Genomic DNA, 15,461 nt, shown 5'->3' with positions numbered 1-15,461 from the left:
CTTAAAGGTAAATGCCATTGTTTTAAATTTTCTTTTTCTTTTAAAGACTGTGTGTATATCGAGAGTCGGAGGCCAAACACGCCGTATTTCATCTGTAGCATTCAAGACTTCAAACTGGTAAGCATTTTTAATGTCTGTTGCTTCTGCTCTGTACCTTCCTTCTCTTTCCAGTTCCATGGATTGCTTCTTCCTGGTTACTGACTTGATAACCAGTTCACCTCTGAGTGCTAATTGCCTGGCTGCTGTAGCACACATGTAAGGCAGTTAGTGGTTTTATCCGTTTGCTTTTGTAACACTTACTGTTATAAAGCTTGTCCTGTGAACAACGTTTCCAAAGTTTTCATTTCTTTGGTAGCTGTTTTGGCCATAATTTCAGAGATTTTCTTGAGTTTCCGAAGCCGTGTGTTTCTTCTCAACCATTGTGAAGAACCTGAAGTAAATATGGGAATTAGTGGTGAGTTGGAAAAAAAGAATACAAATGGGCCAGAGAGTAGTTTTTGGCGATGACTGTCTTTTACCTAGATATTTTGAGTGTATCTTGGGGTTGCCTGGTGTTGGAGGTTGGGGGAAGGAAGTCTGGTTTGGGGATGTATAGAGCTATAGTACCTCCCACTGCCAACCTGCCCAGTTTTAGAGGTGCTGGTATTGCCCGGTAGGTAGGCAAATCTCTGGGTTGTAGGCTGGTGGTTCCCAGCCTTGGGGCTCTGGATCCCTGGATCTCAGCAGAGATTTAACAGAGGTCTGCAAGTAAACATTTTCAGTTTAAAATATGCCTCTCATGTGTTTGTGCAACTACTTCTCAAATATATTCATATGCTGGTGTGATTTTAAAGTGAAAAAATTCACTTTATTTACAGACAATACACAGTTAAGAATCAGCTTTTTATGTGTTTTCCTCAAACATGGTATGCGAAATACCCTCAGAGTACTGTCATTTGGGGGATCTTTTGAAACATCACAAAGGTGTCCTTGTACTTGAAGGTTGTGAACCCTGTCTGCCTGCTTAGATACAGGGGAATCCTAATTCTTTAGTTGTGTACAGGTATGTATCCGTATCTGTGGATGCTCTCATTTCCAAAACCCTTTGTAGCTTGACAGCATTTGTGTTCTGACACTCTGTATGTGGTATGTGATACTTCAGTCTAAAGAAAGGTAATGTAGTCTGAAGAGATCTGTAACTGTGCGTCTGCTTTGTTTCTTTTTATCATTTTTAATGACCCCAACTACCCAATTAGTGTATTCCAATTTAGCTCGTTAAAAAATTGCAGGCCATTTAATTTTCCTTATTAAAGTTTTGTTGCATAAGTAACACATGCTTACTGTTTTAAAAAAGTCAAGTGTGCCATTTGCTTCTGTGACTTATTTATTCTTGGTAGGCTGCTTTTAATTTCCCTGCTTGTGTTACAAGGAGGCCTTGCAGTTTAGTTTTGTAAATCACTTTCTATTCAAATTTTACATCAGTATGAAGTTTTAACATTTTTAGAGGTCTCTGCTATTTCTTACATATTTCCTCCCAAAGATTTCTTTTGCAGATGCTGCACTGATATCTGAACATCGGGGCAGTGGTCTTGTTTCCTGATGAGCTTTCTTTTGCTTGTGGCTACTGCTCCTGTTCTGTTTCTGCTTATTGTCTTTGTGGGTGATTTTTTAATTTCAATTTAATTTACTTTAATTTAATTTTTTATGATTTTTTTTTTTTTACCACCAAATGTAGTACCAGTGCACCATGGAAAACATATAGTCGTGAAATAAAGTTACAAACGTTTTTTTTTGTTTGTTTGTTGTTTCTCTTTCAAACCTATTAGATTCAGAGCCCTTTTTGTATAATTTTAGCACATTAGCAGGTGACTTCATGTTTGAACAGCGTCTCTTATGAAATGCTGATTACAGTGTGATAGTTGCTGTTTGGGGCAGAGGTTCCTGCTGAGGTACAGTAATTGCTCAGGGTATTAACAGCAATAAAAGCTGAAGCTTCTGTTGTCAGTATTGGTCTGGTACAACACATTAAAGCCGTCTGCAAAAACAGTGTGGGGAGTGGGCACGGTGTGTGAGTTGCACACTGCTACATCACGTGTTTTTGTCTGAGTTCTATATTCAGCACATACATGTAGTTGTTGTGTAAGAATAACAGAGATGGTGAAATACTGACTCCTAGAAAGAATGCAGTTATTGTCTGGATATCCACTTTCTTCTTTCCTTGGTTTGCATTTCTGCTTATGAAAAGATAACTTAATAGATGAGAATAATCATAGATTTTTTTTTCCTTCAGCTTACCCAGGCTTTTAAGGGGAAAAGATGAACAGAAGGAAATATGCTTTGTTTCTCTTCAAGATTTTAAAAAGAAGAAATCGGAGTTGGTTTTGCCCACAGCAAATACCGTGCATGGCAAGAGGAGCGACGAAGACAGAAACCCAACAGCTTTGAAATGTTGTTGATTAATTATGTATTTTATCTTTTTAAGCTTTTTTGGTTTGGGGTTGTAACTGAGAGATGTGTTCTTTGTTTACAGCCATTAATTAGAATTAACCGTTTTACTGTGGTGAGTTTTTGAGCATATGGTATATTTGAGACTGTGAAAAGAACTGGGCAGATGCCCTTTGTGGAACACATTAAGTAAGACTATACAGTCCTTAGCAGCAGTTAAGGAATTGAGAGGTGGGCCTAAGGAAACCTCTATGACCAGTCACCAAAACTAGCGTGATGCCAGTTAGTTGAACTGAGAACCCTGGGTAACATTTCAGGAACTAGTTCTGTGAGAGATAAGAAGGGTCTTTGCATTTTCTGTGGGGACCTGGGCTGTCCCCTGGGCTCTGCCACTACGTCCCGTGCAGTCGGAGTCCATGATAAGAAGGTGGTTGTCTCTGTGTGCAGGATTCCGTTACACCTGGCCAAGTGTTCAACAGTGTCCCCGTTCACTCTCAAAGGGGTCCTTGTTTTAGGTGATAGTTTACGTGGCCATCTTGCCTGGGGGGATGGGATCCACGGCTTCCTCTTAGTTCGCGTGCAACCATCAAAACGCATAGGGCCCCTCCCGTACTATATTGGTCCACCCGTTTAGACCCCGCACTTTCACGGGGTACGTGGAAGCTGTGATGGTGCAAAGTGATCGAGTTCCCAGCAGAACTGAGGGCACTTTTGAAAGTAGCACTTTTAAGGGAAGCACATTATGTGTTGTCTTAGGAAGCTTTCGTCCTCGTAGGGAGTGTTAATTCGATTGGGCTTCTTTGCACACGAGGAGACCAGCCTGGGTTTGTTTGACTACGACGACGAAGGGATCCGTGGAACAAGTAGTCAAAGCAGGGGCGCAAGAGACAGGAGAGGCGAGGTGGAGTGAGGGACGGTGCATGCTTCGAAGTAGGAATAGGAAGGATCCTCAGTTAAATAAGGCAGCTGGGCACCCTAGGCTTCCGAGCGAAATGAGGCAGCTGGCAAAATCTTTAGCTCTTTGAAAGAATGGTACTTTGGAACCGGCAGTCTGCGATCTTCGAGGCCTTGCTTGAAAAGATTAACCGAGAGACTGAAGGAGTTAGCTGAGGGGCCAACGGGAAAGGACGACTCGAGAAACGCCTCAGTGCCCACAGAGAGGGCTGGCAGGCACAGACAGGTTGCAGGCCTGGGGAGGCCGGGAGACCTGGGGAGGCCGGAAGCCAGGAAGAGTGGGGACTGGAGCAGCTGCACCGGAGAGCGGTGGGCGGCGACAGGGCGAGAGCACGCCCTCTTGCCCAGCCTGGAGGTCCGCCCCTCTGCCCCAATGTGCCCAGGCTTCCTCAGGCCGCCCGGTTCGGGTACTTGTTCGGTGTCCTTGTTTCTGCTCCCCAAGGGCCTGTTTTCTCGGCCAGCCTGAGTGGCTCTCCGCTCGCAGCCGAAAGAGCCTGGCATAACATCTCCAGCGCTCTCTTCTGCCGCGGCTCTCCTAGGTCGGTTGTGACTTAGTTCGCTTCCAGAGTTCTGTTCCCGGATGAGCCAAGATCACCAAGGAGCATTATATCCCCGAGTGCGGTGAGGAGTGTTTCCGTTAATCAGGAAGGCCTTTAACGAAAGCCTCCTTGCTGTGCTTTGTTGGGCGCGGCCCCTGGAGGAGATGGAAGCCTGTGGGACAAAGTGCCTTCCCTCAGTGGCCTTAGTTTCTGATTGGACAGACAAGTGCGGCATTACCCGGTGTCAGTACTCAGAGAGAACGCTCTCCGTAGATTAATGTGGAGGAAGCCATTCACTTTTTATCCCCAGAGAAAGATTTCTTTCTTGCTTTTACTAAAAAACAATAAAATTCCATTTTTTATAGAAATCCAGGCCGTCAGCATAATAGAGTTGATTTGCTATCGTAAATCCTGAAAATGCTTAGCGAGATCATTTAGATTAGTAATTTTCATTCAGTAGAACACTGAGGACTACCTTGTCTGGCTCTGATAGTACTACTTTGTACCTGAGTCTTCGTTCACAGATAAGTCATGGAACCCAGTCCTTCAATATTCTACACGGACATTCTGTGTGGATGGATTCCTAATGAGCTTTTATCATTCCTACGTTAGAAAAAAAAGGATTTTGGTCTCCTAGAGTTAAATAATTATCGGTTCTTCAGCTGTTGTACGAAATGATTTTCCGGGTTGGATATGTAATTATTGCAAATATTATTTTGAGCAAATACCAGTGATTGATTCCTTTGGCGCCTGTTTGGTTTATTAGAAGTTGAAAGTTGTCATTAAAATTAAACCTGGTGTAGAGATTCCTTCCAGTTGGGGGGATGTCATTAGGGATATTATGGTATTTTTGGTCAACTGTTTAGGGCTCAGTGACTTGTTACGGCTCCGCATGGGCGAGTGTGCTTTTGTGGCCTTTCGTCCCTGACGGCACACGTTCTAAGTGCTGGTTGTGAGTGTGGAGGAGCTGAGGCTGCACGCCACATCTCCGTTACTGCTTTCTCTTTGTTTCATTGCCAAGTGTGAGCAGCCCGGGGGAGGAACATTCGGAATTACTTCTTCCTGGTCGGTGTCTATAAAGAACCGTACCCCCAAAGTTGATTGCACAGTACAGCAGAGAGGGGCTGTGGAGACAGGAGCTTCGGCTCAGCTTCCACTCCCCATCGGTGTGGCCCTCTTGCCACCAAATCAAGTTTCTCAGAAGTAGATTAAAAGCAAGGAGCTGCTTTTCCGTCATTACAGTGAAAATTTAACTGGGGATAAGTAATTTTATCTTTTCATTTCTTGTTAGGGACCTTGACATAGATGATGCTGGGGGATACGGGACCCCTCGTTACCGTGCACTCTGTGCACACACCTGTGTGTATACACCGTGAGCTCGTTTTCACTTAGGCACCACATGCCGCAGTTGTTTATTCCCATCTCGGCTGCTGTGCTCGCTCAGCATAGAATGCATGGTGTGTAGACGTTTGGGAAATGGGCATTCGTTTTGATACTAGGTAAATCTCGTATCAGAAACTTTCCTGGGAATGGGATAGGAGGACTGCATTAGTGTGAGTGTGGCTAATGCAGAACGTGTGGTGTCACCCAGGGACCGAGACGAGGGACGGTAGCGTGCATGTGTCCGAGCTTGACTTTGACATCAGCTGGTCTGTTCTTGAGTTGCTATCTTTCATGACCTTGGGCAAGACGCTCAGCCCTCCTAACTTTGTTTTATTTACCCGTGTAGTTGGGGTATAAAGCACCTACCTGGCAGGGACGTTGTTTTTCGATTAAAAGATGGAGCCTGCAAAGTGGATGCAGGGTGCTGGGGCCATGGGAGGACGTGGTAGGGATATGGTGTTTCATTGGTACTCTGCGTCCAAGCTTTGCAGGGGCAGACACCGTGCCTGCTTTTATTCACTGATGTATTACTGTGTGCTTAGCATATTGCCTGGCCCATCCACAACAAATGTTTATTGAATGTTGAGTGAAGTTAACATTTCAGTGGGAAAAAACTCAGTGCATAAAGTTTTAGAAAAACGTTAGCAGTGATTTGATACAATGCATTAACTACAAATCCACCTTCTGTTTATTAAACAAACCAGAGAGACGCATTTCTTTACTGTTAGTCTACAGCGTGTAGTATTTTGGTTAGCTTGTAGTGTGTAGTACTTTAGATATTTAAATAATAAAAATCTATTCTTAAAATAAACTCAGTTATTTACTTTCTTCAGGAGTTTACAGAGGGTTGCCAAAGTCATAACATTTTTTAGGCATTATGTGTTTTGAATTTTCTGTATTACTGACTTTTAGCAAAGATAAATGAGGACTTAAGTCTGTAGGTAAACATTCCTGAGAAGGCTGGCTGATAGGAAAAATGCCTTATGATGTAATGATTCAGTTTCATGTCAAGTAGTGGTTGATTTTCTCTTTTTGGTAGCCGCTCAAGTTAGATTTCCAGAACTGAGTACTTCTTTCCATAGTTCCTTTTTCTCCTCTAGTTCATTCCCTAGGAAAAGGTCAGTATCACCCATTTACATCTGTGTGACTCTGAGGGTAGTGTTGGATAATGAAGTGAAATCCTTGAAATTCGTTATCGACTGTTTTTTAGTTTACAGGGTGAGGAATTAAGTATTATTTAGAGACATAATGGGGTGTGCAGCTGAAGTCATTCTCCCACAGGGCTCCTTTCCGCTACTTTAGCTGTCCTCACCTGTCTGGAGTGGGTGCTCCAGCATGACACCACTCTTAACACGGTGATTTCCACGTCCAGCAAAGGTGCACCCTATTGATTTGGTGCTCAGGTATTCTTCTGGAGACCACACCGTTTTTCTCCCTTCGTTTACAGTACAGGCCATGGTTGCTTAGTTGCCATCTATAAGCATTATGATAAACTGTAATGGGTCATTAAGCTTGCTCCATGCTATTTGTTTGGAGTAGGCCACCAATAATAAAAAATATATGCACAGAGACTGTATGTCCTTTTCACATGTAAATGTGACGTTTATAATTTTATTTAATCCTTTAAGAAGCAAGAGGGGGATGAAATCCTTAGCCCCAAGTTTAACGGACAAAATATTGTCAGGTGGTCCCCCCGCCAGTTATGGAGCAGTCATGTTGCAAGTTATTTTGAATCACTACAGCCTTTTTCCCTGATACGAATGTCAACCTATAAATGGTGGGGCTGATATTCACATAAATGAAAATCAAAATGAGGCTTTGGGAATAAATACTCTCATAGCATCTTATTGGCCCCATTTACCCAGCTTCTCAGCAGGCTGTTTTCACTCATGACTGACAGTCATTGTAGGCCACGTGGGATTTAAAGTTTTAATGGTTCACTATTACTGTGAAGTTGGGTAATTCATTTTTCTCCTGGTTTATTTGGATTTTAGGACTAGGAAACCACTGAAAGAATTTCGTTTAATTATACTGTTCCATAAAATATGTATCTACAAATGTTTACTAAACCTGTTCTCTGGAGGTGAAATGTTTTTAATGCGAAAAACCCTAGGTATTCTTACCTTTCTAAAAAAGGAGCTTAAGAAAGTTTGAGACAACTTCATATTTGCAGAGGACTGCTTTGCAAGAATATTGGCAAAGTCTTATTCATATTCTTGATATCTTAGAATTGGAAATTGATAATTTGTGTGTACCTGTGGATGTTTGTGATTAAGGACTAACTTGAAATAGTCCAAGTAAAACCCACCAGAAGAACCAAAAGAAAATGAGGGAAACAGATACCTGTTCGTGTTTTCCGATTCATAAGTAAGAACAGTGCTTTGCTTTGAAATGTACTTTTTAACACTTAAAACGTTTTAATAATTATTTGAACTTTTGCATATTTAAAATAATGCCAAGGTGTTTTGAAATGCTTTACTAGGTGTCTTCTTTATTTAAAACTCTTGATGTGAATGAATAAGAATTTGAATGATCTGACTGATGAATTACTAGTGCAAAATATTCACCAGAAATTCATTTTTATTGGATGATTATGGTAAAAAAAAATACTGAGTATATTGTATATTGTAATGCACAGTTGACTCTTTGATTTGGAATTTGTGGTGCTGGTATGGGGAGGAGGGGGGTGTGTGTGGAGTAGATCCTGCTGCTAACAACACTTGTTGTGATCATGTGTTGTCCTTGAGGCAGTGGGAGTCAAGACTGACCACACAGGAAGTGTACTATGGGGTGCCCAGGATATACTCTAGAAGGTGATCTGTAGAGAAGGCAAAGAAAACCATCATGATAAAGACAGTCCCCACTATTAGCTTATTTTCTTGGGATTTGTGTTTTTGTCTTAAAAGAGACATAGAAAAATAAGTAGTTAATGGAACATGTTAAAATCTTGGATTATAGGAAGTTGTTAGTGATTCAGAAGGAATTAAATTTAAGAAAGCTCCCTAAAAATGCTTTAATATTAAAAAGTTTGCTTGTCTATTATTTTAAAGCAACTTTAAGAACAGAGATTCTTCTATAAGTGTTTGGATCTTATGGAGTTTGTAGTTTATTTAAAAACCACGAAACTGGGCTGGTTAGTTTTTGGAAGTGTTATGTACTCTCCAGAACGTATAAAAAGGAAACATATTTGAACTGTTATCGAGGTATCTGTTTTGATACTTACAAGGACGGTGCTGGCTTTCAGAAGTTGCTCTCTAATCTGCTGCTGCTTTAAATGTTTGCACGGTGTAAAGGAAGACGTGTAGACACGTGGTACGCACCAGCGCTCGTTTCGCGCCTAAAAGAAATAGTGTCTTTCTTGAGCTTATGTTTTGTGCCTGTTCACATGGTCACTGGGAGAAAATTAAAACTCACTTTAAAGGTGTCTTTTTTCCCTCTGTTATTAAGCCTTTGTCTTTTGCCTTGCCTTTAGCTTTACAAAATTAAACTAGGACTTTGAGAAAATGGTAGGATCTTCCTTTGACCTCCTAATGCCTCAAATATTTCCTTATTAAGTACCTGTCTTGTGCCTCTAGGGTCTCGCATTAGAAACTCTTCTGAAAGCTCAGTTTGTCCACTTCTGGTTCATTTACGGCTGCGTTTATCTGACACCATTGCGCTTTTGTTTTTATTCTAAGCAAAGCATGCCGTTGTCACCGTGTTTTGGCACTGTGTCACATCTTAACTTGGTTACTTGGGGGGCACACACCATACTGCTTTACAACAGGACCCAGATTAAAGTCTGGAGCCACAAGGCTCATATGTTTGTTCATGCTGAACTAAGGCAATGGCGCTGATGCAGAAAGGCTGGTAACTTCGGTGTTAGAACAAATTCTCTGAGAGGCCATCTGCTCAAGGGTGGTGCAGATACCTGCTTGTGTGCTGCGTGCCCCCAGTAACCAGGGCTGGAGGGGACGTTGGGCATGCTAACTGAAAGCTCTTTTCTTTTTTAGGTCCACAACTCCCAGGCCTGCTGCAGATCTCCAACTCCTGCTTTGTGTGACCCCCCAGCATGCTCTCTGCCGGTGGCATCACAGCCACCACAACATCTTTCTGAAGCCGGGAGAGGGCCTGTAGGGGTAAGGAGAATCCCGTTTTTAAAAGCTATCAATATTTTATATCCCATAGGGTATAAAATAGGAATATTACCTCCCTCCCCAGAGCCCCTTTAAAAATGTGCTGTATTGTATGTGTTTTTAAAGGAGTAACAAGTACATGCACAGAGGAAGCAAAATACGGGACTTGCCTTACCCCTCTAGGACAGTTCCAGAAGTCAGCGGGGTTTGGTGGTGTAGGGTATTGGGGCGCCAGCAGAGAGCATGCTGGGCTGTTGCAAGGAGCAGGAGCTGGCAATCAGCAGCGAGTATGGATGTTGGCAACTGAAATGGGGAAAAAAGGGGGTAAGTTTGAGTCCAAGTGTGAAATATGCACTTCCCCAGCATCGTGGGGACTTAGGGCCCACAAATCTAAACTATTTTGGATGCTGTCCTCTCAGGTGACATTTTGTCGAATATTGCTCAGAAGCAGCTAGGCTCTTCTGCGATGCCAGATAGAGAATTAAACCCTTTGAAAGGCTTGAGTTAGGGTGTAGCTACAGTGGACTCGGCTGTGCCCTGGTAATGTCTCTGTTACCTGGTGGTAATGACGTGTGTGTGAGGTGCAGCAGGATGAAGTGTCTGTGGTGCTTTGTCCCTAGAGCACGGGGCCTGGTGTTGGTGATCTGTGGGTTGTTTGTGTGTCCTGTATCTCCCCTCTTAGGAAAGTTGTGTAAACACCTGTCTGCCTTTCTTTTGCCTTTATGAGGATTTAATGATAATGTTTTCCGGAAGACAGGTGTTTATTCTGATTGACTGCTGTTAATCACCAAAGACGTTGAAGACCTGTCTTTTCTCTTGTTGTGCGTAATCTGACCGTGGGGCTCAAATGCATACTCAGAAAATAACACAAGATACCTGGCGCTGTATAATGAATTGCTCAGTTATAGTGTAGAATAATAGTATCTTGAAACTAGGAAAAGCGAGTGCTCCAAAAGGGCTGTCCCACTTGGGGGAGTTTTGTGAAGACAGGCAGGTTTTGAGGAGCCGGGTTGGTTTTTGATACATCAGCAACATGTGGACAGGCAGACTGGAGGAGCCTTCCAGGTGTACGTGTCCACCTGTCCCTGTAGGCCACATAGGCGGTGAGCCTGGTGAGGCTGGGAGTTGAGAGAAGATGACCGCAGGATGTCGGGGAAGAGCACAGGTTAGTGGGTCGTGGGGGTGGAGGTGGCACATAACGCGGGGCCAGATCATAGAGCATGGCAGAGGTGAGACGAGGGCAGATTTTATGTGACACGTGGGAGAGAAGCCTTTGTAGGCTTTTTTATTCCAGGCAAGCTGATTTGCAAATGCTTGCTTAAGAAGATGGATTGGGTATCCGGTGCATTCTGGCCAGGTGGCAGAAGCTCCAGCTAGATGGTGAGGGCTGTCACCCATGTGTAAAGAGAGGAGGACCGGGACAGGGGAGCTACGATATTAATCCTCATAACAAAACCAGGAGTAATCGTCACAGCAGCAATGTCATGTGCAAATAGTTGCTGGTGTAATTTATCAAGAATTAGACCAGAAAAAAGGCTCACATTATGGAAACCTTGGAATTCTTGATATAACAACCATTCACAATGGAAGATAAAACCCAGTGTAGTGGATAAAAGTCTAATTTTAATCCCTGGAAAGATAGTGACATCGTAAGGGACACATTAGCAGAGTCCCAACTTGACTCTCTACTTCAAAGACTTCAGCCTTTACAGTTACCATCTTGTTTCCATATATATCTAAGAGATGATTTTCTCTTTCAGGCTGATACTTTCTACTTTATTCTCCAGTTAGTGTGGATGTCATTGTTTGACTGTTTCATGTACTACAATATTCATTAATCAGGATTTGTTGAGTAGATTTCAAATTTTGCCCATAATAACATTGATTTTCAGTAAACTTTTTGTATTAGCATTAGTGATGACCAGTATTTATTTATTTATTTATTTATTTAGCAGAAAAGTGTGGTGTTCACTGGAGTTTTAAATAAGTTCATGATTGGTGGTGTACTCAGATACCATCGGATGTAGGTTTGAGGAGGTTCTGTAATAAGATAATAAATCTTCTTTGAGTCAAGATGATGCTGCATGAAGCAAACTGTATTGATTGTTCTTTAACAACGCTTCGTGCTGCCAAAGTCATTTGAGCTGGATCTGAATTGGATCCAGTTGGCAAAGCTACCCCCCATGTGCGGAGTGCTCATAAATTCTGCAGGCACGCAGATCTAATACAGTGCAATGAGAGAGCTGCTGGGAGAAAAAATGGATTACAGGGTTGCAGACAATATCATTAACAGTTCTTGCCATGATACACCAGATGTCTTCCCTAATAGACTATTTTTGTTAATTTAGTTTTTATAGGATAGCACTAACTGCATCATAATTTAACTTTCTTTGCATATTCAGGTATCTGTCTGATCTGTGTTTCTACGCTAATGGCGATACAACTCAAAGAGTTAATTTTATAATTTTTAACTTATTTGTTCAACTTTAAAGTATTTGTGCTGGAAAGGCAGCATTTTCCCTTCTTACAGAGAATATGTTAGCTTGGATTTTTTAAGCAAAAGGTGCTGTGTTTATTGGCAGTCCAGGGGTAGTGAGGGAGGTGAGAAGGCAAAGAAAACGTTGCCCAGCTTCTCCCTACACTGGGTAGAGATGATCCCCTCCACCCCCGCAGCTGCTCCCAGTATCCGGTGGTTTAAATGGCAGGACAGAGACTCTTTCCAAAAAGCAGAGAAGGTGCAGCTCTGGAAAGGAGACTTAAAATGCACATTCAGTTTAGTTCTCATGGAGGCGGCTCTGCAGGCTGGACTTCTTGTAGGGTGTGCTAATCCCTCACTGGGAGAGCAAGGGTTAGACTCGTTAGATACTTAGGATTTTTATTTTGTCGCCTAGCTTTTTGCATGTTTAAGACCTCTGTTGAGCAGCTGATGCAGATAAATAGGACAGGTCTGTAATAGTGTAAGATGACAAACGATTTTATTTGTCATTTTTTTAAACTACTGGTTTTGGTTTTGGTGCATTATTCTTTAGAGAACATGTTTCTCTCCTGATGCGTTCCTGTGTAATGGAGGACATGTTCATTACCTTCCTGGCACTTAATTTTCTCACTTTTAAAGTGGGCACAGCACTACTGTCTACCTCAGCAGTTGTTGCAAAGAGCGAAGAAGTCCATTGATCTGCTTAGCGTGGTGTTGAGCATATGAAAGGCATTCCTTAAGCAGTGTCTGTTGTTACATAGTTTTTTGTTTTACAAATTCAGGTGTTAAATAATTTATTAGTGTTCTAGACATTCTTGGTCTGAGGTCCATAGGCCCCTAGGACTCCTTAAGTGTAACAGGGTCTGTGAAGTTCCTGAAATTGCAGAGTCTTATATGTATGTGGATTTTTCTGGGGAGAGTATTCTTTTCAACCATGGATGCTAATCAGTGGATTCCTAAAAATGTTGAAAAAGCTTTCAAATGAAGATTGAGAACTGTGGCTCTATAAACTCTCCGCTTACAGATCAGCTGGCTGCTCGTTAGGGAAGTATGCGGACACTGAGCATTTACTTGGTGCCCAGGCACTGTGCCACTCTTTTCACATAGTTTAATTTGTGGTATTTATTTCATTTCGCAGATGAGAAAATATGAGGTTTACAATTGTAGAAAATCTTGCCTTGAATGAATGTCAGGAATGAATTCTGAGGTTTAACTCGGGAACCCTTCTCCTCCCCCCGGGCCCCCCCCCCCCCAAGCCTTGTGTAATGTCCGTTGCTCTCGTGGCTGGCTTCTGTACTTCCTGGATGGTCCCTGCAGTGGTGCCCACCTTTACCTCCTCTTTACTTGAAGAACGCCCGAGTTAGCGTGCTGCTCGCTTGCTTGGTAGAGCAGATGGCTTCTGCCGCTGAGAGTGTCACAGGCTGGCCTCGCTCTGAATGAGTGGACAGTGGTGGTAACATATGGTGTGAGAACCCTTTTTCTTTTGTTTAATGAATTTTTAAAGTGTATTTATTTATTTTGATAGAGGCAGTGCAAGCAGGGGAGGGGCAGAGAGAGAGAGAGAGAGAGAGAGAGAGAGAGAGAGAGAGAACCCCAAGTAGGCTCTGCAGGGGCAGCATAGAGCCCAACGTGGGGCTTGAACCCGCCAAGCTGTGAGATCATGACCTGAGCTGAAATCAAGAGCCAGACCCCCAACGGACTGAACCACCCAAGGTCCCCGGGGTGAGAAAACTTCTTAGTATCAGTTAATTTTGTTTTCCTGTTAGCCCTTGTGGTGATTATAATTTTAGTATTTTGTTTAAAAAATGCATGATTAACAAACAGGTACTCTTTGAGTTTCTTTTTCATTTATCTTAATGACATCTGTGTACATTTGAAAAATAATTCCTGTAGTGGTGCTGCGTTTGTCGATCTTGTGTGTTCATTTTGGGTAAAACTTCATGCGTGTAAGAAATTGGATTTTGCTTTTTCCTTGGAGTAAATCCACTCCGCTGATGTACACAGACCTGGTCCACTCACGCAGAGCGGGAAGCTAGGGCCCCGTAGCTTTCCCCAGATTCCTGTTCGGGAGGGGCTGCTAGGCCAGAATCTGGGTCTCCTGGGTCTCTGCTCAGTGTGTGCCTTTTCTGCTGCTCCCGGCTACACCTTCCTGGATCCATAAAGCAGGCCTGTGAGATACATCATTTACCTCCTCAAAACCTAAGAATGCTTTGCTTAATATCTAGTTTAAGCTTTTGCGATTTTAATTCATACCGGTGTGAAAATAATCTTTCTTTCCTGTGTAAGGTATTTCTCATTCGTAAGTATCGTTTCTAACACTGGTATTTTTCATACTTGGGACTTGACAGTATTTAGTAACTAAAGGTGAACCCTTATTATAGGATGCTACTTTAAAATGAAGGCTGATTATGGTTTTTTTGTTTTTTGTTTTTTTTTACCTCGTTCCTTGTAGAGAACTCCAATCTGGTTGCTTGTGTAGATACGCAGGAATTTCTAAGGATATCCTGCTCTTTCAGTATTTCCTGTAGCTTCCCCAGTTGACATTAAGAATGCCAAAAATAACCATTGCCTTTTATATTTGATTGTCGTGAAAGAAATTAAAACAACTGAATTTTTAGAAAAATTACTGATACAAATGCCGGGATTAGTCCAACTACCCTAAATGGAAGGTGATTAATAGCTGTTGAATTTGAAGGCAGCAAGTTGAAAAAATTCTTGAAACACCCAGCCTCCCAGTATGAGAGGGCTTTATCCCTTGCTTGCAGAGAAATTCCTTCCCTCTGAACGGCTGTTTTCGTATCCTGCTCTCCCATAAAAGCCAATTTCAACTGATTTGTTCTTGAGGGCTTTCTGTCTTGTTCGTCTGTGCCTTTTCTTACAAAAGGGGCATCAAGCCACCTTGTCAGAGCATAGATTTGAATAACCTTATGATCTCATAAAACTGCCCACTCTTTCAGCAGTGTGCTTACTACCGTAGGCCGGTGCGAGGTGGAAAGATTGCCTGTAGGTTTTACTGAGCTGCAGCTCTTTTCAGGGGCACCTCCCGCATCACCCTGTGTTCCTCATGGACACTGCAAGGTCTTTTAATCTTGCCTTCTTGGGCTGTTTTGTATTGTTTGAAAAATATCTAAGTAGATATGTGGAGTTCTCCGGCTTTACAAGCTCTCCAGAATTAATTTTACTGCTAATAAATTGCCAAAGAAATGTCAGCACACGAAAGTAGAACGCAGTTTTGTTGAACTTAACTTTGTTTTTAGTGTCACCCCTCATTTTAGGATATCCTAGTGCTTGTGGTGGTAGCAACTCTTACAAATATCAAGGCCTTCACTAGAGTACCAGATTTTTCTTAGGGACTGGACTGAAGTGTAAGTAATATACCTAAGGTTAATTAGGCCTTCCATGGTCTATAGAATTTGGTGTACTAAATTATTATGCCTTGTGCCTACAAGTGGACATTTTCTGTTTTTGTCTTTGATTTCATGTTGTGTAATTAGGTTGAATTTGTCTGGCCGGCCGGCCTGCATTCCTTCCTTCCTTCCTTCCTTCCTTCCTTCCTTCCTTCCTTCCTTC

The 15,461-nt window shown here is 42.4% G+C and overlaps 1 protein-coding gene across 4 annotated transcripts in view; it reads left to right on the top strand.

Moving 5' to 3' along the window:
- Nucleotides 1-15,461, top strand: part of RERE (arginine-glutamic acid dipeptide repeats) — a 426,631-nt gene that overhangs the window by 196,074 nt on the left and 215,096 nt on the right. For 3 of the 4 annotated variants that reach the window (XM_040460361.1, XM_040460352.1, XM_040460343.1), the window contains exons 3-4: nt 47-117; nt 9,293-9,418. In XM_040460361.1, the coding sequence (XP_040316295.1) occupies nt 47-117; nt 9,293-9,418 (197 nt within the window). The remainder of the gene's footprint in view (nt 1-46; nt 118-9,292; nt 9,419-15,461) is intronic. The other variant, XM_040460372.1, reaches the window with a different exon arrangement.

The sequence above is a fragment of the Herpailurus yagouaroundi genome, unplaced genomic scaffold (assembly GCF_014898765.1).
Source record: "Herpailurus yagouaroundi ecotype Mexico unplaced genomic scaffold, PumYag 77, whole genome shotgun sequence".
Taxonomy (NCBI): domain Eukaryota; kingdom Metazoa; phylum Chordata; class Mammalia; order Carnivora; family Felidae; genus Herpailurus; species Herpailurus yagouaroundi.
Note: the sequence above shows the minus strand (reverse complement) of the source record. Positions and strands in the feature narration are given on the sequence as shown.